Below are 25984 nucleotides of genomic sequence, written 5' to 3' on the forward strand. Positions count from 1 at the left end.
CTCATGCTTTGCTCTAGGATCTTGCTTTGGTCTATGACCTGAGGGGAATGATTCCGAACATTTGTCAAACATTAGTAGAAATGTACATATAATGCATAAATTAGTGTATTAGGGGCTAAAAAATCTCTAATTCTGGATCATATGCCATGGCTCCCCACTTAGATCTCATACTGCCCTTGTCTAAATTCGGTATATGTAATACATTTACAATATGCAAAAGACAAGCATAATCACAGTGGCACATATAAAGATTCTTTTATTCAACTCAACATTTTCTTTAAATGTGTGCATACATACTTGAATCAAAGAAAAATACACATGCTTAATAGAAGAAAGTACAATATTTTCAATAGAAGAACACCAGACATTACAACAACAGGATGAATAAGAAGTGCAGTGGATAGAGATTAGCTTGCTCTACTACTCCATTTTGGTGGTGTGGTTCAAAAAAATAATTAGTAATAATGTCACACCATATCATTAATCACTACCCATTGACAGAAACAATTTTATCAAACAATAGAAATAAATCTGGCAAGGAATTTCCTCTGGAGTACTATCATGTTTCTATGCATTATTATCAAAGACCCACTTTGCATTCCATGTTTGACTGCATTTTCATGCAACTGCACCACAATGAAAACTGTCAGAGGCCCACGTCTTCTACATTCAGCATTGTCACATAAATTGCAAACAGAGCATAGATACAGCTTCACCAGCAGATCCCAGCAAAGGAAAAACATTGGGCATAACAAGTTGCAAGTGCTCATGGGTTCACTTTAAGCCCCAAACAAAGCGCAAGTTCAGACTTCTGAATTTTCCCGTCCTTGTTCACATCGCAGTGATTCAGCAGAATTTGGCGGAATTTATCAAGATCCACCCCACTGATGCTAGGCTGTAAACAAAAAGAGTTGAAAGCTTGAGTGGTAGAATACTGTTGCCACTAATCCATCATTTAGGGTATACTTATTTATTTAAAGAATATCACAGGACTTTAGCTTTAGGACGCACACACATGATCCCTTTAAGTTTTACAAACATATTTGGGTAGAAAAGTTCAGTTTCAGCTAAAAATTGGACTAGAAGAATAAAGACTACAAAGCAAGAGATTATGATTCATTTTATCGGACCATCATAAGTGTTCTCCTTATCAGATATATGTCTAGGGTTTCCAAGCCTAAAGGGACCACCACCACCTCATATATTCATTTATTTTTGGTAAGCCTACTACTAACTTATCTCAGTGGCAAATCGTGGATTATCTTCGGTCTTCTAGTGTGCAGGTATGGTATCTTTACCATCAAAGTCTTACCATGTACTGTTTTTATTATGTTTTTCAGGTACCTTGCAGTCATAATTTTTAATCACATCATTTATATTTTACAATTGATCATAGCAAAATACATTAGAAAATTAAATATTCTAAAACTGTGGCAAAGAGACCTAATAAAGCATAACAGTGTGCTTATATAGAGGTGCCGATCACGATCCGGTAAAAAATGTCCCCGTACGACTCGTATCGGGTCTTTTTACCGTACGAATCGTACAAGTGCCGTACGAACTGGCAATCACGATTCTCATGGTAAAAAGTCCATACGAACCGCACTGGGAATATTTCCTCACACGTCCTCGGGTCGGAAAATGTGTCCGACACGTCCTCGTACGTTTCACCGTACAAACGTGAAAGGTGAAGTCCGACCGGGGAATCACGATCCATCCCGGGCGTCCGAATGTACAACCGCATGGTGAAAAGACCGTCCGCACCGAACTCCCATAACAACCATGGAGACGTCCAAACAGGTGCCCGGTACGTGCCGTACCCCCCCCAGCCCCCGTAGGTACGCGCCGACCCCCCCCCCAGCCCCCGTAGGTACGCGCCGACCCCCCCCCCAGCCCCCGTAGGTACGCGCCGACCCCCCCCCAGCTCCCGTAGGTACGCGCCGACCCCCCCCCAGCCCCCGTAGGTACGCGCCGACCCCCCCTGTGTGTACACCCGTGTACGGTGCGTACCCCCCGTGTACGTTCGAGTCGAACCCCCCGTGTACGTTCGAGTCGAACCCCCCCGTGTACGTTCGAGTCGAACCCCCCGTGTACGTTCGAGTCGTACCCCCCCCCGTGTACGTTCGAGTCGAACCCCCCCGTGTACGTTCGAGTCGTACCCCCGTGTACGTTCGAGTCGAACCCCCCCGTGTACGTTCGAGTCGTACCCCCCGTGTACGTTCGAGTCGAACCCCCCGTGTACGTTCGAGTCGTACCCCCACCGTGTACGTTCGAGTCGAACCCCCCCGTGTACGTTCGAGTCGTACCCCCCCGTGTACGTTCGAGTCGAACCCCCCCGTGTACGTTCGAGTCGTACCCCCACCCGTGTATGTACGGTGCGTACCCCCAGCGCTACGCACGTACACGGGGGGGGTACGACTCGAACGTACACGGGGGTACGCACCGTACACGGGTGTACACACAGGGGGGGTCGGCGCGTACCTACGGGGGCTGGGGGGGGGTCGGCGCGTACCTACGGGGGCGGGGGGGGTCGGCACGTACCTACGGGGGCTGGGGGGGGGTCGGCGCGTACCTACGGGGGCTGGGGGGGCTGGGGGGGGGTCGGCGCGTACCTACGGGGGCTGGGGGGGTACGGTGCGTACCGGGCCACCTACTCTGGTCGATTCGCGCCGTACTTCGCTTTTGCTGCACTTTTTGGGTGCCGTGAAAATATTGCCGTCCGGACTGCTGTCGGTTCGAATCGTAATTCCTGGTTCGTGAAACGCTGCCTGAAAGCGTCCCGACGTCACGTCGCAGCATTCCCGGATCACATTCGTATGTATATTTTCGTCGGTCGGTGTTTTTTACGATTCGTACGGAAATGGTGTTTCTGAGCGAATCGTAATTCCATGTTTGTAAAGTTTTACGACCGGGTACGAGTCGGACGGGGAATTCGCTCCGACCGACGGTTCGTACGCGGTTTTTACCGGATCGTAATCGGCACCAGAGTGTTCTAACACTGAAAACCATAGGGAAACATTCTCCTCCTTGGGCAATTATATACGGAAAGACTAACCATTGTCACAAAAACAATTTAATTCAAAGATATATTTTGAAAAACTAAAATAAAAGAGCAAGGCTCTTATAGCAATGTGATTTTTATTTATAGTTATAGATGCTATTTGTTCTCTCAGTTTCAGTCACAATAATACAATGACAACCAAACCCAAATTCAGCCATATTCTCTTTTAATTCATTTGTGTCTAAAACTTTGGTACCATGTTTACAGCATCTACACCACTGAATGATTAAGCAATCCCACTGAGAGGGATGAAAGCCAAGCATTACATGGATGTGGAGAAGACAAAAGTGTAGTTCTTTGTGAGATAATGGTACAAAAAAGTGATGGATGGAATACTTGAATTAATCTCAGTCACCGGTAATTACTCGGGCTGCACCCCAGTCTGTTATTTTTTTCTTAACATGAGAGAATAGAGGAGCTATTAAAGCTACACAATGAGATGATACACTGTGAACAGTAGCAAGGCCTTCAAAGATGAGAAAAGCCCTAAATTCATTCAGGGGTGTTTTGGAGAGGTGGACTAAGGGATAATAACGAATAGAGATTTGCCGAACTATTACTACCATTTGAACAGAAGCTAAGCACATTGCAATGGCTGGTATAACCAAATTATCAGCAGTAAGAAAGTGTGTGAAGAAAAATGAAGAGAAGCTTTTGAATCTCTTTGGGGTTATCATTATTGCAGATTCGTCAAAACACGTGTAGACCTTCCTGAAATAGAAATAAAAAAACACCATGCAAATGCAGCCCACAGAAATCACAGCCTCTTTATTTGCCCATTAGCAACCCTTTCAGTTCCTGCTCTCACACAAAGTCCAGCAGTCTTAATTGAAACTGAATGGTAGGAAACAGTCTGGTGAGAGCAATCAGAATTGAATGCAATTTGCAATGTAGATAGATAGGTAAATGTAATTGTGCCCTATGTTTTTTCGGAGAGGTCATTTTGGAAAGTAATAAGTCAGACATTACTCTGGCATGATACAAATTACCCTTTGCTAGATAGTTCATATGTAGACCCACTGATTAGGAGCTGGGATGAAAATTAAGGTTTAATACCTGCACACACAATCCCACACACATGCATAAAGTCAATTGACATGACCGAAAAGTAAAATTGTCCAAATACAATTGACTGTATATTAACAATGCTACCATTTATAGGTAGCCAGCATCTAACATTCCTTAGGCTTCTACATCTCACTTGACTAATAGAACACCCGTTCTACACATATCTGTGACTCCCAAATTCTTTTATGCACTTTTATAATTTTCAGACATTATTAACACCATCACATGCATCCTCTTCTATCTACTGTTCGGTAGCTATAGTTTGCCATGTATGAGACTCCTGATTCTGTGAGCAGAGTGTCTGTGACTTGATTGGCACTAACTTCTTTACTAGGGTTGTATGTCATAATATCGACCACAATAATACCGAACGGACCACCACTTTAGCGTAGAGGTAAGTATACATGGTAGTAGGTCATAGACATAAGACTAGAGCTGAAAGTCAGGGTGCAGTACCCCCCATAATAAATAGCTGGAGTTCAAAAAGGGTAATGAGCGATAAAGATGCCTTTAAATTTAGTTTTTATTTTGACAGATTTGTGGTGCGTTCAAAGACAGGGGTCAAATGTAAAATGATGGCGTCTGACAAACTGCTGCTTATTCTTTAAACATTGAGACTGGTGTTTACTTTTCTCTAACTGCAAAGTTAGAACATTTTGTAAAGTGAATTATTTGACACTCTTGATGGGGTAGAACAAGTGTGAAAGGAAAGGCTGTAGGATATCAGTTCTTTTCTAACAAAAAAAAATGTGAATACCTGTAAATGAACTGTACAAATATTTCAAAATATATGATGAGTTAGGAAAGCACAAATGAAGCACATTTATTTCTAATCCTGGACTGTAGAGGTATCAAAGATTTTAATAGGATCAAAACAAATACAGACACCTTACTTGGTGATGTGCCAATGCTATGCAAATTATAAATATTTGGTGAAACCTGATTTTCACACATTATCGTTTACGCGCTATAGTTTTACCAGTATAACAGCATGTCAGTGTCAATTTTGTCGCCATTTTAATATAAAATGTGCTGTTTGTAAATGACTATGAGCTGCCACACCATCTGTTAGCAATACAGTTGTGACAGTCTGCTCCAAAATGCACCTCTGGCTACGTATCACACTCTCACTACTTATGATGAATGAACATGACTCAATTGATATACCTATTCTTTGTGTGAATCTTGGATTTTTCACAATTCTTCTAACTTTAATCTTGTCACATTTGTGGCAGCAGCCCCACTCTGAAAATTGCTACAGCACCACTGGTCATACACTGGTCCAGCATACAATTTCTTCTTCTTCTGAATAAAATATTATTAGGCATAAGCATTTGTAGTGGCTCTATACTGGTCACCATAGTCCCCTAAATCCTCTCTGATTCTTACACTGGCAAAAAATTAACACATGCACAAATGTATGAGCGCTATGCTTTGGAAGTTTGAAGTTTATTTACATGTACCCCTGTTGCAGCAGGGTAAAATATATTTGTGCAAAGCTCATGGCTACCTACAAATCTTGCTAAAACATTTTCATTCTGGGAAGCACGTAATCATTCAGAACTTGGCACTTATAAACTCTTTTGACTTAAATTGAGATACACCCTTATGGTATTTATCCTTCTATATACTCCCTGTGGGCAGGAACACTTCATCCCTACCCACAAGTGTCTTACACTTAATCCGGCGCAGCAGCATGATATTGGGTTAGGCAGCAGCAGATACTTATCAGCAAGTGTGAGATTAATCCCTTTAAGGGGTTGATCACGATCTCGTCCGGAAAGCATTCCTACTGAATCAGTCCGGGAATGCTTTCCGGACGACTCGGATCGGGTAAGTCAGAATGAACGATTTGGATGTATCCTGATGTATCCTGATGCTTCTGATACAATTTGGTCCGACTCCCATTGACTTCAATGGGAGTCTGTGTTCTGAACGAGAACGCAAGCTCCCATTGAAGAAAGGGGTTGCTGGGGAAAACCTTGCACCCTGTGGCAGGCACCCCACACTGTACATGGGTGGAAGGGGGGTCCCATGGATACCCTCACATCATGATTTGGAGGGCCCCTGGTGATAAAGGGGCCTGCTATGAGCACCCAAAGACAGATTCCAGCAGCTGATTCGTTCAGGAGAAACCAAATTGGAACAGCTGTCAGAATAGGTCATTGTAATTGCTCGCTCAGAAACCAAGTCCCTAGAGCTGTACAATTCGGCTTCAAAAGAGGCGAGCTATCCGAATGCCTTTCCGAACCGATTCAGACAGCCCTACCGGTTTACAGGCATCGCAATCAGCCTTAGGAACTGTGTACAATTCGGTCAGAAACAAGGGTTCCGAATCGGATTCAGCAAACCTGAATCCGATTTGGTGCCCTACCAAAAGGGTTCACAATTGACCCCTATGTCTCCTTGGATTTGTCCAAATATGAGATGTGTCTTGAATTTCCAGCTGGAAAGCATAAGGCTTGTAATTGTGGATCAAAGTCTATGAGCAAGTCCTAACCCATCTTGAAGTGAAATAAGACCCACTCAGTGCTCTGAACTGGCCCACCTGCATTTGTAGCCCTAAAATGGTGAGTCACAGCCCTTCACCCATTTACTGCTGATTCAGCAGTCGATCATTGGTGACCTGCAGTTCTTGAAGATGTCTCTCCACATAGAAATCTACTCACTTGGGGCTTGACTAGGTCTAGTATCACTTTGCCTAGCCCTTGAATTTTTAAGGGTGCAGCTCTTCCTCCTAGAATGCAATAGCTCCACCTAGGACATCCTGAAGTGAATTATCTGTCCCAATGGCAGTATTGGCAGGGCAAAGCCTCTGCAAAGCAGCTCCATGGGCAGGACTCCACAAGTATTGTGGTTCTCGGGTAACTGAGAGGTTTCTGTTCCCTCTAGAAAATGCAACCCTTAGTGTGCAGTCACTCTTTTGCAAAACACACCAATCAGGTTACAACAGTTTTTGTCAATCGTCCTGGAATCGGACTATGCCATAATCACTGATTTCATTATTCCTTCCTGAAGGATATAAATGATATAATTTCTTTCAAGGCCCACTGTGTTATGACTCACCCAGACCTTTGCAGAACATTGCGCATTCTGAAATCACCTGGCACTTAGAAGTCATTTTTACATAAACAATAGAGAAGGTAGCCATTTGGTGGCCAAACACCTCTCCATTGTGATTGTAAAAGTCTGTACAACCTAATTCTCACTATTATCTAGTAATACAGTAGCTCATCAATATTTCAGAAGCTCTTTCTTTGCCAAAGGCTCAAAAAGATGATACCATTCATCTTATAAAAAGTAAACATATGTGTAAGAAATAAAGGGCCCGATTCACAGAAGTAATCTGAGACAAAATCGTAAACTTACTACTTTTGGTATTCACAGAAGGCATTTAGTAGTTGTAAAGTTAGGATTTTGTCTTAAGTCTGTCTTAAGTCTGTCATAAGTCTGTCTTAAGTCTGTCCTAAGTCTGTCTTAAGTTTGTCTTACGTCTGTGGACAAAATCCTAACTTTACTACTACTAAATGCCTTATGTGAATACCAAAAGTAGTAGGTTTAGGATTTTGTCTCAGATTAGTTCTGTGAATTGGCCCCAAAAAGAACATCTTCTTGTCACTTGTAAAAGCCAGCTACAATGGTTCATAGAAAACCAAATGTGCATCCTTCCCAATTCAAATTAGTTTATTTTTCTGAATACTATATGATGTTCTCATTCTCACCAGTGCTCTTCTCATGGTGTCCTTCAGTTCCGAAAGCTGCTCTAAACATGCACAGTGGATCCTATATTTCTCACATGTAAATTGAAAGCTGTGTTTCCACATTAAATTAGATATCGCTATATTTCGCCATATATATTATGCTGTCAGCGAAGACGAGCTGTGGGAGATCTGGTGGATTGAAACAGAACCGGATGCATTGCAGAAATGGGAACACAGAATGAATTGATGGGTTTAATCGAGATTCTCTTCTTTCTTTCATTTGATAAGTGAGTTTTATGATGAATTACATATATGTGAAGAGCTTGAGAATGCATGACCGACAACCTGATATCTTAGGGGCCGATTCACAGAACTATACTGATATAAAATCCTAAACTTACTACTTTTGGTATTCACAGAAGGCATTTAGTAGTAGTAAAGTTAGGACTCTTAACTTTACTACTACTAAACTGAGATAAAATCCTGAACTCACAACTTTTGGTATTCACTTTTGGTATTCACAGAAGGCATTTAGTAGTAGTAAAGTTAGGACTGCTAACTTTACCACTACTCAATGCCTTTTGTGAATACCGAAAGTCATAAAGTTAGGATTTTGTCTCAGGTTAGTAGTAGTAAACTTAGGAGTCCTAACTTTACTACTACTAAATGCCTTCTGTGAATACCAAAATTAGTACGTTTAGGATTTTATCTCAGATTAGTTCTGTGAATCGGCCCCATAGATTTCGCCAGTGTACTTGAAGTGGGGCACACAGCGGGAGGTCTTTTAATTCGTTAGCTCTGAAGAAGTGGGGTTCCCGCGAAACACGTGTTGGCTGGAAATATCGGTTTTTCAAAGCTGTGTGCTTTGAACTTCAATTTTTGCCCTCTTGATCATGTTTTGCAATATGATGCTTGCTAGTATTTGTTGTCACTGGGTTTAAAATCTTTTCTGAATATTTTCTCTGTTGAAAGAAAGTTTAAAAAAAAAAAATGTACACTTTTTATATTGCAGTTCAGTTTGGATTATAGGATCCTTCAGGGTCCCATATATATATTTGCTATATATGTGAAACCTTGTTGTAGGCTTTGGGTTTTGACTCAGGGTGTCAGACCCAATTTCAGTGTCCATGAGGCTGTGGTCATTTACCTTTTATGTCCCGGGGTCCACCTTGAGCTTTTTCTCATCTATAAAACATCTGCAATCTTTTGTGACCATACTAATTCAATGACATTCCAACTTAAATTTGTTTTGGGAAGTCACAACTTCCAACTTTACTGACCCAAGTCACAGAAATATTAATAAATCTAGGCACCACAGACCTATGCCTGAAATTTGTGTAGACTTACCATTATTTGGAGATTCACGGAATCCCATAAGAAATAAAGGCAGAGCAGAGATTGCCAGACATACACCTACTACTCCATGCACACTCAAATTGATTTTATGCACCAGCACTGAAAAGTATTAGGGTACTTTATATGGAATTCAATAACATTATGATGACCAAATGAAAAACATTTGAAGAAAGCAATAGATGATCAGAACGCCTTTAGGGTAGCAGAGGGTTGCAGCAGAAGAACACAAATGGGGGGACATTAGTTTTACTGATGAGCTGTAAGAAAATTATATTTGAAAAAGTATATAGAGGGTACACAGAATTCTTTTTGAATTATGCTATTATTTATTTTTTTAGTGTGGAGGTCAGAAATTGTGTTTCGGGGTACTCTCCTGCCCTACCCTAGTTTGAATAGGAATATTTCATCCATCTGTTCATTCCATTGTGAATATCACTTGCACATTTGTCACACTTTTTTGTCATTACCAACACTGTCTTAGTGTTTTTAATCAGTTTTTATCACGTGCCTTCTTCTCACCTTATATTTAACAAAAGGTGTGGGTGAAAGCCAGGCCTGAAAAGAACAACTCATTAAAAAGGAAAAATATAACCACACTCAAATAAGACTTCCCTCGCATACCCATCCCCTTAACCCATCAGCTCGAGAAGAGCACATAGGTGTTGCATAGTCCTGTACTTTCTTGGTAAGTGTGTTCTGTACCTCTGGGTGTCCTGTATCTTGTATCTTAAATAACTAATCGTGTAACATCTTTTGGGAAGAGTGCTAAGTTTACTATTACATTACATTCATATGTACACCCACACATACGTGCACCCGTCTCTCGCTGTACGTGCTTGGCTATCGATGATACATGCAGTGTTCGTGTGAGAGTAGCTGCACACACACCTAACAAGATGCTTTTTTTTCGGTAGGGAGCTCGGTACAGTCCTTCTACCATCCCTCATTTCCTCTCCCAACAGCTGCATCAAATAATTGGCATTCAGGTAGGAGAAGCTGGAGGCATTCCTCCCCCTTCTTTCACTTTTTCTCAGTGTCAAATACTTTCAGAGCAAAAGTCGTTACACAAAAAAAATGTCAGAATGCCTTGCTGTTTTGCTAGGGACTGTTACTTCTTTACAAACCCCACCTCAAGGAAACTTGGGAGTTACCTATTTTCGCCATGCCTTTCTACCCACCCCTTCACCCCTCCCACAACACTGCTTGCCCGCCCCACTACAACCCCTCCAAGGGCAGGAGTGAATGTTTGGCAATATTCCACGTAGGTCATAAGCTTCAAAACATTTTAAGTAGTTTGCCCACGCACTGGCAAACACGCAGCGTTTGTTAGATCAGCATGCAAGGCTTTTGTTTAATTAACCAATACTTTTATTTTATGTGGCAGTATTCCTCACTCTCATTCCTGCATGACATTTCTCCATTCACACACTCTCCATTGCAGCCCTTTCCGCGTGCATTATTTATAGGTGTTTAAAGCCCAATGGAGCAGAACCCTCCACTTCCATCCCTTTTCTGTTGTGGCTGCTGCTCATTGCCTGCCCTTGGGATGCAGCATGTTGACAGATTGGGTTCATATCAATACAAACAGGCTCTGCCAACTCTAGGGGCCTGCTTCCTAATCTCTAAAAAGCAAACTTTCTGATTAAATGTTGTGCTGATGTAAGCTTTTTTCTTAGTCAGTAGAAGTGGTCAGGGAAAGTGGTTATCTGTGGAAGAAGGTCATCAGAGCACACATAAATGCATCTTCTATAAAACTTACTTTCATTAATCAGGTTACGGAACGGCAGTGTTAGATGCTTGCAAACCAAAAAGCATAAGTATTGGACTTGGCCCTTTTTGCAGGGTCATTCCTAAACTTTTTGCCTTTCTCCCAGCCTTTTTTCTGACATGGTGTTGGTGGTTTTAGGAATCTGGGCACTTTAGCACTGCTGTTCAGTGCAAAGTGCGTGTGCTTTCTGTGATAAATGTGGTAAGATTGGTCTACACCTGTTTGGCCTATTTAATTTACCTGTCAGTCCCTTGTAAAGTGGTATCTCAGATACCCAGGGCTGGTAAATTAAATGCTACTGGTGGGCTTGCAGCGCTGATTGCGCCACCCACCAAAGTAGGCTTTCAAACCTATCCCAGGCCTCTGCCACTGCAGGGCCTGTGCGCGCAGTGTTACTGCCGCTGTGATGTGGCATCTAAAGTGTGAGCCATGTCCGTGACCCCCCTTTTACTACATATCAGTCACCCCTAAGGTAGGCCCTAGCTAGCCTTATGGGCAGGGTGCATTGTAGGTAAAAGATAGGACATGTACCTTAAGTGTGTGACATTTCCTGGTAGTGACAAACAGCCATTTTGGTTTCTCACTACTGTGGGGCTGCCCTCCCATAGGAATGCATTGGGGATTCCCTCATAAGTGTTTCAGTGGTAATTCCTGATATGAGAGGTGCAGCGTGGTCAAGGTTGGTGTATTTGGAATAGTGATAATAAGTGCTACTCAAAGGTGTGCGCAGATTTATTAGAACACTTTTAGAAGTTGGCATTTCTGTGTGCTATGTGTCTGCCTGCCTGATGTGAATTGCATGTCTGGCTTTTGAGTGACAGAGGCTGGTGAGGTGTGTGTGACTCCAGGAGGGGCAGGGTGAGTCAGCGCTAGGCTGAATGGGACATCTGCATTTGGAGTGGTGGGAGGAGAAGTCCCTGGTCCCTGAATAGGATTGTGCCTGCCCTAGTGAATGCTGGCTCCGCTCCCCTGTGGTGTGTCTGATGACGAGCCCCCACCTAACAATGGAGAAGAGGAGCCCTGTCAACAAAGTGCTCCAATTCCCCCCTGAACCAGTTGCATCTGGTTCCCCCAAAGCCCTGTACGGCAGACAAAGGAAATGTTAGTATAAATGTGGAGGCGTCCAGAGGGAATCCCAGCGTGGGGATTCCCCTGCCCGACGCAGGGATCGAGCAGGAGCCCACCCCGCTGTTTCATGCCTCTTTAGGCAGTAGCCTACCCCGCAATTTGGATGCAAGTTTGGCGGGTGCCCACCCCCCAATTGTGTCCCTGAGAAGCGGGAGCCTACCCCGCTTTTTGAATATTCTAAATGGCGGGTGCCCACCCCGCATTGAGCTGCCTTTTGCGGGTGCCCACCCCGTGGTTCTGCCGCTTACAGTGTTAAGCGGGTGCCCACCCCGACATTGCTTGGTCCTGAGTGGGTGCCCACCCCGCATTCTCGCTGTGTTGGCGGGTACCCCCCCGCTCTCACTGGAGGAAGACAGCGCCTCTGTGCCACACTGGGAACGCGTTACAGCAGTCAGGCAAAGGTTGCTTGGTCTGGAGCAGAGCTTGTCCCGGAAGGAAGACGGGAGCCTATCCCGCCTCCATCCAGCTGATCCAGAGCCTGAGGAGACGTCCGGAGCCTTTTAATGCTCCCCGCTGAAGTCCTGGACCGTGCGAAGTCAAGAGACCCACAGGACCATGTTCCCGAGAGTGAGCCGGCCTGGAGGAGTCCCGAGAGAGTGGAGTTGCCACTGCAGAGGGGAGAGACCAAGGCACGTTGTCAGTGCCTGCCTCGCCGCGGTGGAAGAGTCCAGGAGAGCCGCCCCGGTCAGCGAGGGCTTCGCCCTGCAATTTGTTGGTACCGGTGTGTGTTCTGATCACAGCCGCCCCGCCTGACAGTGGGCAGCTGCAACGACGGGCCCATGTTATTTTTCTTAAGAGTCCCAGTGGAGGACTCATGGCCAGGTGGTGCCAGCGCCATTTCCCATGGGGGCAAATTATGTTGTGAGAGCACCACCGACGCACATTGTCGGTGCCTGGAGCCCCTGGAGGCTCCCGAGGTCCCTGAGGTGCCTGTGCCCATTTGGCTACATTTATTGAGAGAGCCCCAGAGCAGGGCCCTAGAACCGAGGGCAGTTTTTCCTGTTGGCTGCATTTAATTAGAGTCTCAGTGGGGAGTCCAGAGGGCACAGTTAGTGCTAGTGCACACAGTTTTGCCTGCACAGCTGCACCGCAATTAGCGGCAGCTTCCATGTTTAGGCCTGCGCAATTGCACACTTTTGGGATTCTGCTGCATTAGGAGCCAACCCTGACTTTCTGGACAGAGGGCATGGGGGCCCTCCCTTTAGAGGCCAGTTGGCCTGGGGGACCGGTTTAATGTTGGTAGGGTGCAAAGCCTTAATGTGATGCCCCTTTCATCATGTGTTTTTGCCTACAAATATTGCTATGAGGTCTATGCGTATTGTGATTTATGTGTAGTGTTATGCCTAATGTGATGTCTACTGCGTCATGTGATTCATGCCTAAATGTGATTTATGCTTAGGAGGTAATTGCATACTGGGTTTATGCTGGTGAGGCCTGGTGCGTAATGTGTTTATGCTAATGAGGTTTGGGCCTAATGTGAATTATTGCCTACTGTCATGTTATGATATTTTAGGATGGTGGCTAATGCTAATATGATAATGCTTATTTCATTATGGTACCAGTAGTTACTGGTTGTATTTTACATTTACTTACCTGTTCTGATGGTTCTGACCTTGGCCCGATTGGCCTGGTGCTGTATATAATACCCTGTGAATATTGCCTGTGCCAGTTGGCACATTGTAAATGTGTGATTAGGTTTCTAATGTGTTTATGATAAAACAAAGGCTATTTTGTTATATTACCTTGTGTGGAGTTTCTTTTGTAGTGTGCCTAGTTTGTTGCTGCTGTGTGTGTGTGTGTGTGTGTGTGTGTGTGTGTGTGTGTGTGTGTGTGTGTGTTGCGCAAACGCTTTACACATTGCCTCTAGGATAAGCCTGACTGCTCGTGCCAAGCTACCAAGGGGGTGAGCAGGGGTTATCTTCAGCGTGTAACTCCCTTGCCCTGACTAGAGCGGTGGTTTCTGCCTGGCCTTCACGCAAGCCTTAGCCAACCGTAAATCCCATTTCTAACAGTAAGTAAAAAACGTTCTCATTTACAATGCCAATAGCTTTAACTTTCACCAATGTGAGATCTATTGCATTGCAAATGTTTGTTGCTTTTTTGCCTCCATGTTTTGCTGAATCTTTTTGTTGACATTAGGACTCTGAGCACTTTCCCACTGCTGACCAGTGCTGAAGTGCATGTGTTTCTTCCGTAACCATGTGTGTAATTGGTGTATACATGATTGGCATATTTAATTTACCTGTAAGTCCCTTGTAAAGTGGTATACCAAACACCCAGGGCCTGTAAGTTAAATGCTACTAGTAAGCTTGCAGCACTGATTGTGCCACCTACATATTTAGCCTTTAAAACCTGTCTCTGGAATGCCGCTGCAGTCACAGTGTGCAGTTTACTGCCTCTTTGACCTGGCATTTAAAACTACTTGCCAAGCCTTAAACTCCCCTTTTCTTACACATAAGCCACCCTTAAAGTAGGCCCTAGGTTGCCCTAGGGGCAGGGTGCTGTGTAAGAAAAAGGTAGGACGTGTTTTTTATGTTTTGCATGTCCTGGTAATGACAAACAGCTACATTCATTTTTCACTATTGTGAGGCCTACCCCTGTCATAGGTTAACATTGGGAATTCCTTAATACACTTTTAAGCTGTAATTCCTGATCAGAGATGAGTAGCTAAATCCTCCTTACTGGTGAAATTGGATTTAACATTACTGTTTTAGAAATGCAACTTTTAGAAAGTGAACATTTCTCTGCAGTCACTGCTCTGTGTGCCTCGCAGCCTGTCTCCAAGACAAGTCTGGAGTGTGTGACAGCTATACTTTGTACATTCACTCTAGACAGCCATAAGCTCAGGAAGGCTAGGAGTATCTGAATACCCATCTACATACATCTGCATTCTGATGGCCCTGCCTGGGCAGGATGGAAAGGAGGGGCTAACACTTCACTAAATAGGAAGTGTCCTGTCCTCACACAAAGAACTGATTTACCCCCCCCCCCCCCCATATATAGGCTGGTAGACAGGGCTGGATTGAAAGGATATGAGTGCACTTCAAATACCACTCTTTGAAGTCACTGCCACTTCTAAAGCACTTTTGGGTAGAAGTACTGGGTCTCTGACCCACTAACATCAGACTCTACTGGACTAGTAACTGAAGCTCTGCCAGAAGAACAGCTCTTAGCTGCTGAAAGGTCTGTATTTCTGTGTGTTGCCCTGCTTCTCTCTGACTTAGCTGATGGAGAGCTGGACTCTGCCTTCACTCCAAGTGTGCTCCAAGGGCTTCGTGGCTTGCCTCCTGTTTCTTGAGACTCAGGGATATCAAGGTCTCTACCCCCGCTCCTGTGTGTGGCTCAATGTAAGTGGCCTGATACGTGCAACACAAATTTTTATGCATTTCATGTCTGTGTGTAGCAGAACTGGCACACTGACCCAGTTACAGGGGCAGAACTAGGTTCATCGCTCTCTTAACCAAGGCAACGTCTGCAGAGCACAAGGCTTTGAAACCTTGTATCGCAGCCTCAGCAGCTCAGAGAAATTGACACATCTCTCTACTGCATGGAGAAATCTGGTGCATCGCTCTATGGAACTAGCGTATCGTGTCCCAGCATCTTTTCTGCAGAACTGTCGCATCGCCATCAGTGCGTGGAGAAAATTGATGCATCCTCGACTTGCGGAACCAGCATCGATGCATCTCATGACACATCTCGCAGTTTCGACCAGGAACGCTACTTTATTCACCAGGACCTGCATGGGTCCTGTAGCTGGCCTGCGTTCCATCAAGGTCCACCCGAACTTTGACTTTGCTCCAGTCTGTGGTTCTTTGAGACATGTATATATTGAAGGTATAATCCTGAATTGTTTTGCTCCCCTCGATCATCTTTAGTAGGTAAATAAAAGATCATCGGCACCAACATAGTGGAGATCATAAGGGGTGCAAGTTGGCATAATCACCCAAAAAGGATTATTCTAGTGTCCAGTATGGCAAACCAGCCCTGAAGCATGACACTGTTTTATTTGTCATGAAATCCTAGACACCATGCATATTTCTAAATTTGTTCTATTATTCATCATTCACCTTGACGAGCTCCATCATATCTTTGACAAATCCGTCCACTTCAGGCCCTTCTAGGGCTCCGGTTTTGCTCTGAAAGAAAATAACAAAATAATGCATACCCAAATTTGTGTTCAGAAGGTTCACAATTTCTGAGCTGTGTATCAATGCAGATTCATTTTCTATTTTATTTTTGAAAACATTTTTCATTGGCATTTCTATAGACACAAGAGAAAACTCAGTCAGGGCAGGCACGCCCCATCATAAGTGTGCATACATCAACAAGCACAAAGTATTCATGTGGCCTTACCCACGCCCAACAGGAATTACAAATCACCGAGTAATGGGAGCTGGCATCCATTACAACACAAATGTCAGCATTATTTCTACAACATCTCTGGTGGCTGTCAACATAAGAGCCCGGTCCAATTAAGCAGAAACACATGCAAACAAAAAACACTAAAAGAGGAAACAAAACAAAACCACAAAAAAACATTTTCTATTCTTGTTATGTGATTGCAGGTTGATGAGAGGTACACTGATATGGGGAATAAACTTACCACCAGTTAAGTTCCCTCCAGCATTTTGAATCTTCTACTTCAAAGGGTCACATGGCCCCTCCTTATCCCTATTTTGTTTTTGGAACTAGTTCCAAGACAGTCAAGAACTGCAGAGAAAAGTGCTATTAAATGAAGAGGATGCATCTATTGGCTAGTGACATAAATCTTTACAAATAGCCAGGTATTAGTGGCCTGATACCCAATGGTCTAGTGAGGTGATAGAAATGAATAAAGATTAAGGGCCTTATTTATGAAAACTGTTGCATCGCTGCGAGAAAAACAGCGATGCGACAGCTTTCACTGCGCCCACTTCACGACATGATGGATGCGTCATATTTACTGTATGACGCATAATGTCACAAGGAAGGACAGATACATCAGTATTACTGACATATCTGTCAGCGCAAAACTGATGCATTGCTGGAATTGTGTCTGAAGCATGATGCAACTCCAGCAATGCAGGGGGAGGGCTATGATTATAGTACTGCTTCACCCTTATGCCTGCCATGAGGCTGGCGTAAGGATTTGATGCAGTGGCATCCTAGAGGTGGCACAGTGAAATCTGATAGATTTCACTGCGCAACTTCTACAAGGCATTCTTGCATTGGAATGCCCACCCTGCATACATTATATCTGATGCAGGTATAATGTGGCGCAGGGCTTTACAAAGTGATGCATCTGGCTAGATAGTTCACTTTGTAAATATGCCGCAACATGGCGCATTGTTTACACCGCTGCTGCATCACGCAAAGTGACGCAACAACAGTGCAAAAGTGTTGCAAGGGGCTCATAAATAAGCCCCATAAAGATTTGCTATGTAGTGTCAATGCCCTGGCTTTAGACAAATTGCTATGAAATTCAAACAATAGCTGGTTATTATACTTACAACATCATAGTGGGCAAAAATGGTCTCAAAGTCCCTCTTGCGTTCACCTTTACTGCCGGCCTGTGTATGATTAAACGGAAAAGGTTAATGCGTGCGCTTCAAGATGCATTTTTCTTTTAAAACGGAAACTGCAATTTCTCCTAGAAGATATTTTAAACTACAGTGTTAGTGAGCAAAACTGGTTACCTGTCACATCCGGGAGTCAACAATATGAGCCAACAAATACCGTATCCACTACATTGAAAACCACTACTTCACGGGGCAAGAATATATTTTTACATTTTAGAACAATGTGGCCTTGAGAGCAGTAGGACCCTTTGATCAATCACATTTTCAGGCCCTCGTGAACGCATTTTTGGATTCGAGAAGGGGAATCTGGGGAAACCGGGCGACCGCCTCCTGCTCACTGCCATGCCAGACCATTTGCTGTTCTTCCCTTCCGCCAACCTTTGCCAGTAGTCGGAGTGATGACTAATGAAAGTCCTCAGATGGACGATGTGCAGGTTCAGGGTCTGTGGCCTCCATCAGTAAGAAATTTGGGTCATTGGGCTCCAGGTCCAACAGGGGATACAAGGCTCTAATTGTAACAATTGGGATTGTTCTCCATTAGTGTTCTTTGGCACCCTACTGCAGACAGCTAACTGGGATCCAGGTACCTCTTTCTAACATTTGACTCTCAGGGTAGCGAGCCAGAGTAGTCCATGGCCAACTCAAAGGAGGTGCTGTTATCCAGAGTCTCATAACTCAGCAACGCAAAAAACAAACACTCAAAAACGTTCTTGTCTGTGAAATGAAATGAGGAATTATAAAGCATGACATGTCTAGGTGCTACCTTCTGAAAAAGGCTGCATGGGAACAGTAGGAGGGGAAAGGATGGGATTGCTGTCTAAATAGCCTAGTTTTCAGGCCCTTCCTGAATCTTAAAACATTGGATTCCTTCTTCACTGTTAATGGGATGGAGTTCCAGAGTCTGGCAGTTGTGGTGGCAAAACTCCTACCACCCCATCTCACTTTTTTAAATCTAGGAACAATAGGATTTCCATTGGTCGCTGATCTAAGGGATCTTGCAGGAATGCAGGGCTTAAGGTGTTGTGATAGCTGCTCAGGGTCAAGGCCTTGCAGGGACTTGAAGGCTATGCATAAGGGCTTAAACTGAATGTGTTTTGCTATTGGCAGACAATGCAATTGCACTAGGGCTTGAGAAGCCAACTCATATTTCGAGATACCCAGAAGTAGTAGTCGAGCTGCTGAGTTTTGTAATATCTGTAACTTGCTAATGCAGCGCTTTTGTGTGCTGGTGAAAAGAGCATTGCAATGGTCAAGTCTAGAAGATATAAGTGCAGCAACTACTGTTTTTTGCAGATCAGGGTGAATAAAGGGGAGAATCTTCCTTAAGACTTTAAGGATGAAAAAGCAGGAAGAAGTAATGTGATTAATCTGTCCTTCAAACTAGAGTTTGGTATTGAGTATCACGCGTAAGTTTTTTGCTTTATTTATTGGAGTTGGAAGGGGGCCGAGTTGGGAGGGCCACCAGTTGGCTGTCCAGAGTGAGGTATTGTTGACAAATAGAAATACCTCGGTTTTTGCTGAGTTGAGCTTTAAGCGACTATCTAGCATCTAGTTGCCGATGTGACACATGCAGTCATGGAAACAGACAGCTGTAGAGTTTGATGAATTAGTTACTGAGACGATTATTTCTGTGTCATCAGCATATGACACTAGAGCAAATCCATACATTTTTATAAGTTCAGCCAATGGGGTAACATAATGGTTGAACAGGGTGGGGCTTAACGATGATCCCTGGGAACTTCACACGGAAATGGAAAGGAGGGAGAAACATGATCACCCAGTCAACAGACTGAGTTTGCTTAGTGAGGAAGGAAGCTAGTAAAGATAATGCTTTTTCTCTGATCCTGAGTGAGGCTAAACGGTCAACAAGACGTTTATGGCTGACTGTGTAGAAGGCGGCCAATAGATCCAATAAGATCAAGGCAGCGCTGCCTCCATTGTTCAGTGTTTGTCTGAGCTCCTCATTGTTGGTGATCAAAGCTAACTCTGTGCTGGTATGTGCCCGGAAGTCAAATTGGGATGAGTCAAGGATAGAATTTTTCATAATAAACGTAGTCAGCCATACGGCTTTCTCTACTACCTTGGATGGAAAAGGGAATCTTGAGATTGTTCTATAACTGAGAGGATTACTGAGGTCCAAATTTGGCTTTTTTAAGAGAGGAAGTATTGAGGCCTTCTTCCACTCATTTGGGAAGAGTCCAAGGGTGAACATCCTGTTAAAAAGCGGAGTAAGGTAGGTAGCTGTAATTTCGGGAGACGTGTATAATTCTGGGTGGACATGGGCCCCATGTGGATCTGGATTTGACTGGTTAGTATATTAAGAGTCTGATCTTAAGTCAATGTCATGAAGGTCAAAGGGGTAGTTGAGTTGCAGGGTTTTTGTGTGGGGGTAGACCATATTGTACTTTTTACTGTTGAATGGGTGCTTGGACAGACTGCTTATCCAAAAGCAAGAAGATATTGTATACAGACTTTACCTTGTCCTGAAAGGAAGTGGCCAGGGAGTTGCAGAATTGTTGACTTATTATTGTTTTTTCTGTTTCTGTAAGTTTTTTCACTGTGGCAAATAATTCTTTAGAGCAACCGTTCTCAGCTTTGATTCTTTCTGTGTAATAGGAGGTTTTTTCTTTCAAGATTAACTTTTTGTAGGTGTGAATTGAGGCTTTGTATTCAATTATGTCATACATGTTATAATATAATCTCTATTTTCTTTTGAGTCTCGGACAGGTTTGTTTCTGGGATTTTAGTGCATTGTTGAACCAAGGTTTAGGTGGGAGAGTCCTGGAATGCCGATGATTATTCAGTGGAGCTAATTGCACTGTTGCTGACTCTAGCCAAGAATGGTATTTGGAAACCACTAGATCAAGATTTAGGGGGATCTTGGGTAACGACTGATTAAGTAGAGCCTTGAGTTGATCAGCCTTTATCTTATTCCAAGGGCGATTGAACGCCCTTTTCTAAGGAATCTTGGAGGGAAGTTAATGTAGTCCTATAATTTCGAACATAATGGCTTTGTGGTCGGACCAAGTTAATGGGAGAGAGTTAATCCATTCTCAGTTAGTTTTTTCAGAAATAATCATGTCCAGACAGTGCCCTGCTTTATGAGTAGGGCCCTTTACTATCTGAATTAGACAGACACTAATCATCTAGGAGAGCCTTAGTATCTGGATCCATAGGGTTCTCCAAATGAAAATTGAAGTCCCCTAGGATCGAGAAATTGGCCTTGCATTCTAAAAGGTGGCCAATGTTGTCAATAAAAGAAACTTTAGGCCCCTGGAGTGATAGAGTAGTATTCCATTGATGGAATAGTAACTATTGAGTTCGATCTTGAAAGCCAGTGCCTCTCAATCTGTGGCTCCAAGGAGAGCTTCAAGATAAGATTTTAAGCTAGTTCTAAGAACTATCGCTATGCCCCAACCTTTTTTCCTACTCTGTCTATTCTTTGGATTTTGTATCTTGTTGGTAGGGTCCAGGAATAGATCTGGCTCCGATGAGGCAGTGGCCCACATTTCAGTGATGAGGGTCAAGTCAAGTTTGTGAGTCTCTAGGAATTAGCGACAGGCTTGCATTGATGAGCGCACCGGAGGCTCTAAAGCTTGGTGTGCCGTGCGCTTGGGGTGTCAGGGTATGGGTTTTGAAGGTATTAACTGGGAGGTTTAAAAAGTAAATTCCCACTGGGAGCAGTGAAATTGACTGTCAGCAGCCTGTGGGTCAGAACATGGACCAGCGCAGCTCTTATCTCATGGTTTAAGACTCAAAAGTAGGTTGCTCGAATAGTTAATATTGGTCAACAATTTTGGTAGATCTGGATCCAAACCGGCAGGGTAGCTGGCGCTGAGTGCAGTCAGAGCACGGACGGGTGCAGACAGGCTTGACTTTGGAGCACCTTTAGTGTGCCAGCGTTACGGACATGCTTGTGGGACGGCTTTGTAGGCCAACATCCAGTGGTGAGTTAGGGGGTGTGAGGGGGCATGGCCACAGGCTCTGCTAAGCGCAAGTGCTAGACAACAGTGAGGGCAAAGGAAATATCAAACAGAGGTCTGGCTACCCAGTCTAGGCCTCACAATCAACTGGGGATGAACACTAAAGAAAGGTCCCAAAGATCATGTGACTCCCTAAATATATGCTTGACCGCTTAAGCTGGAGATACCTATAACTGAACTCTAAAATCACAATATCCACACCTTTGATCTAAACAGAGCATGAAGGATGTATTAGTTAAAAGTTGATCTACTGGCTCTGTGAGGGTATCACTACAATAATGACACACAAAATAGAGAACCAAACACAATGAAAATCAATACTCATATCCTTTCAGCATATTGCCACCTTTTTGTGACTGAAAACCATATATACAATGATTTGCTACCAAATGTTACAAAGGCCAGGTGATGTCAGAATTTTTCTTTTACCTTTTACAGTATCGCGAAACAACTACAGGACCTAAGAACAAAGGGCAATATATCATACAGTCAAATATTTGGGGGGCTTATGAGGTGACTTTTTCACCTTTGGGTAAACTTCTGAAGCAGCCCTGCAGGTCAATAATTGTATTCTTTTTGTTTTTCAGATGCACGCACTGGTGCACGTTTTCTCTTTATCTACAAAAGACCTGATTGTGTGCTTCTTTTTTTGACCAGTGGGTGTCACTGTTTCAAGTTTGGCACCGCGATCCACACACTGGGGACCACAAGGTAAATCCACATCCCTTGCAAATCCTGCTAGCTCTCCACCCTTTTTGCACAGACTCACATGGCAGCAGGCGAGACAGCTGTAAGGCTGCCAAGGTGAGGCAGATGTATTTTTGTTCCCCAGATCCAGAACTCATCTGCCTATTGTTCTCTTGACTGGGCTCCTGGTAATCTCCATAGCCCTGGGTCTTCCTTTAGAAGCACCCCATGGTCCTCAAGTTATGTTACGCTATTTGCCTGCACTCCCCAAGCCCCACAGACTACTGGGCATTTTCAGGATAACTGTTTCCAACAATAATCTGGGGTTCTCCATCCAGAGGAATGCATCACAGGCTGGCCACAGAAGTCAATAGGCCCCCTCTCCTTCATGATCCTCAGCAAATCCACATTCTACTGTCCCCTTCAAGAGGTGGGCAAACCATTGCCACTGGCCCTAGAGACAATGATCCTTAGAAGTACTGGGCTGGGGTCCCTTCCAGACACGGGCTTTCCAGCGATCTGGCTGGTCTTCCTTCCACTGTAATTGCATTTTCTTCTACAATTCCCCGCCTTGTGGAGGCCTTTAAAAATGTAGACAGAGAGTTCTAGAAGTGTGGGTATCTCCGTAATCCCCTTGTGCAGCATCCTTGGATTTTCCAAGATAGCAAAATCAAGCTTTCATTAGTCGCAGCTCTTTCAGAGTCTGTAACTCTGCCCCTAACTGACACAGCAAACTGGTTCCTGCTCTCTGAATCTTCAGAAGGGAGCTTCTGGTATAAGTAGTGTCAGAGATCTGGCTATCACCCTTTGTCTATGCGAGAAAGGACCTGCTCAGGCTTTTCATTAAGTGTGAGTTAATTAGAACCTGCATTTGACCTGGAGTCTTATACCCCTCGCAAGGCCATTTAAAAAAAGGACCACCGACATCAGTCAACTGGGGTGGCAACTATATATATGACACCATATTGCCATGTCCGGTGGTGGACTGAGTAACAGCTGATTGCATAGGTGCCAGCTACTGGCACGTATGAGCAATGGACAATTTACTGGTGCCAGATTGATTCCTGAGAGGTTTCAAAAGATGGGAAATCTGCATATAAATAGAGTATCTACCTAAAGATCATTCCTGAAGGTAAGTAACTAATTCCTCTCACAAAGCTACCAAACATGGTTTTATCCCTCCATATAGCCGAAAATGATCCTTCAAGGCAAGCAGATGCTTGTAAGGCAAAGGGGTGGGCAGCACTTGCGAATACGGTGAGCATGGTAACCCACTACACATGGAGTATGGTGCTATGACCTACCTCCTTTGGCCTACCCAAGACAAAGTTATGATAACTGTTGTCGTCAACTGGGCAGGGTATTACGGGAGCTCTGGATAGGACATAAGCTAGAGTGAACAACAAAGGAAATGGGGCGTTGGCCTGAAACAAGGACTATCTACTGCTGAATGGGGGGCAACAATGCTTAATCACTAGCAGCAGAGATGCAAGTGAGAGAGGATTTATCAAAAGAAGACTTTTTCTGAAGTAAATGGATGGAGAAGAGATTTTGTGCTTCCCCTCTTGAAGCACCTGATGCTATGGTTTGAGGAGTAAACTTTGGTGGACTGTGATACTCTGAGCACTGGAAAAAGTCAGGATGAGGAGAAGGAGATGGCAGTGAATTCTGGCATTGATTCAAGGTGGTGAAATGACCAAGAGGCTCTTTTACATAGTGGTCAATTATTGTCTTAATGGAGGTCACCAAACAAAGGATAAAATAGAAGGGTGCGAGGAACCTAATACCAAAACTCAGTCTCAATGAGCATGCACCTAGATTAGTCTTCATGAGTGCCACAAAGTAAATAAAGGCTGTGGAGAGTCTGGGAGGTGGAAGCCACAGAAAAGTCCTGGAAATGGCACATTCTTTTAATGTGAATATCTTGAATTTCAACACCACTTCAGTGTGTAGTGCTGTAGATACAAGAGATAATAAAGGTTGGAAACAGCATGAAGGCTAAAGTCAGTTAACTGTACATTTAAAGGCATTGGCTGGAGCAAAGGAATGTCTGCTGATCAACTAGATTTAAAAGAAATACCAGAGCCCATTCACTGTTGACATAAAACATTCAGGGGCACATTTACAATGAAGTGGCGGAGCGTGGCGTTAGCCTACTTGGCTTAACACCACGCTCCGCCACTTCTGAAATGCAGGTCTTAACCATATTTACAAGAATATGGTGCAGTCCCTGCGTTTCCCCCTGTGCTGGCGCTAAATTTAGAAGCCTAGTGCCAACGCAGGCATCCTTGCACCTTAGTGCAAGGGTCTCTGCGTTGAGGGGAAGATTTTTTATGTGCAGGAAGGTGTCCGTTCCAGCAAATACATATATTCTTTAAATTGCGTTTTTCACTTCTATTGGTGCTGCTTAATGCAGCACACATAGAAGTTACAAAATGTCATTTTAAAAAAAAAGATTGTTTATGTGCAGGAAGGGGCACCTTCCTTCACATAAACAATCAATAGTCTTTTACTGTTTCTATGTGTGCTGCACAGCGCTGCACACATGGAAACAGCAAAAATGAAGAGAAATAAAGCATTTCTCCTCATTTTGCCTGTTTAAAACCAGGTTTTCCTTGGTCTTAATTTTAGCGCTGCCTCCTATTTACGCCGCCCTTGTAAAAAGGGGGCAGCATAAAAATCAATGGGTGTTGCGGTGGAACGCCCATTGCAACACCTATTGCCCTCCCCTTTAATGCTAAGTGCAGCATGAAAGGGTGCCTTATTTAAAAGGCAGCGTTAAGCATGCCTTGTAAATAAGGTGAAGCACATATCATCACAGGGACATCACTCAAGTGACGTTCATGTGGAGATGCGGCTTGTACATATGCCCCTTTGAGTTATAAACTGGAAGTTAGGGATGTTAGGTACAACAGTCAGGACTATAATGACTTTGAAGGACCCTAGTGAGAGAGACCACATTTTGAGCACTGTGTGAAGGAAGAAAGTAGTATTAATACAAGATAGATGTCTGGATTGGTCTTAGGGGCATGTAGATATAGGTTCATCCAAGTGTTCCAAAAGAGAGAAGGCTGTGGGCATTAGCAATCACTGCACCAAAAACCAGATCTGCAGCAGAAGGTAGACTTTTCTGAACTTTCTTGACTTTGGCCAAACAGTCAAGGCCTAACTAAATGGACATGGTGTATGGCCAGCTTGGCAGAGTACAACACAATTATCATAATTGTAATAAAGTTATGAATGTCTACCCAAGGTTCTTTGGGACACAATGGGATAGCATGTCACACTTTCTGTGAGTGTTTTTATGAACAAGAGCTGGTGCACCCTAAACTTAACATAAGGTCCAAGCCCCAAAAGCCAGGTATTACAATAGACCACAAGGGTGTCTGGATCTGGTTAAATGACAAGTCAGCTGGTTACTGGACCACCATATTGAGAAAGGTCATGGACCAAAAAAATAGCAAAGGTTGCTACATTGAAGGGTATGCACACACCTGTGCAGATCCCTACTGAGAATCAGTGTCAAGTGCATTCTTATAGTTGAAACTTTTGGACAACTATGGTAGCGTATTGTTCATACTTTTTTCAGAATTCAATGTTGAGGTTTTTGCCTACATACAGAGGCCGAGGCACAGCTTTCAATTTGCATTCGTCGGAAAGGCTCAAGCAGAGAA

General features: G+C 43.8%; 1 protein-coding gene across 1 annotated transcript in view; it reads right to left on the reverse strand.

Moving 5' to 3' along the window:
• Positions 1–238: 238 nt before the first annotated feature.
• SCGN (secretagogin, EF-hand calcium binding protein) overlaps positions 239–25984 on the reverse strand; it is a 374305-nt gene continuing 348559 nt past the window's right edge. The window contains exons 9-11 of the mRNA XM_085606992.1: positions 17572–17631; positions 16150–16218; positions 239–895 (exon numbers count right to left, since the gene is read on the reverse strand). Of these exons, the coding sequence (XP_085463118.1) occupies positions 767–895; positions 16150–16218; positions 17572–17631 (258 nt within the window). The 3' untranslated portion in view covers positions 239–766. The remainder of the gene's footprint in view (positions 896–16149; positions 16219–17571; positions 17632–25984) is intronic.

Source organism: Triturus cristatus, chromosome 5_2 (assembly GCF_964204655.1).
Source record: "Triturus cristatus chromosome 5_2, aTriCri1.1, whole genome shotgun sequence".
Lineage (NCBI taxonomy): Eukaryota > Metazoa > Chordata > Amphibia > Caudata > Salamandridae > Triturus > Triturus cristatus.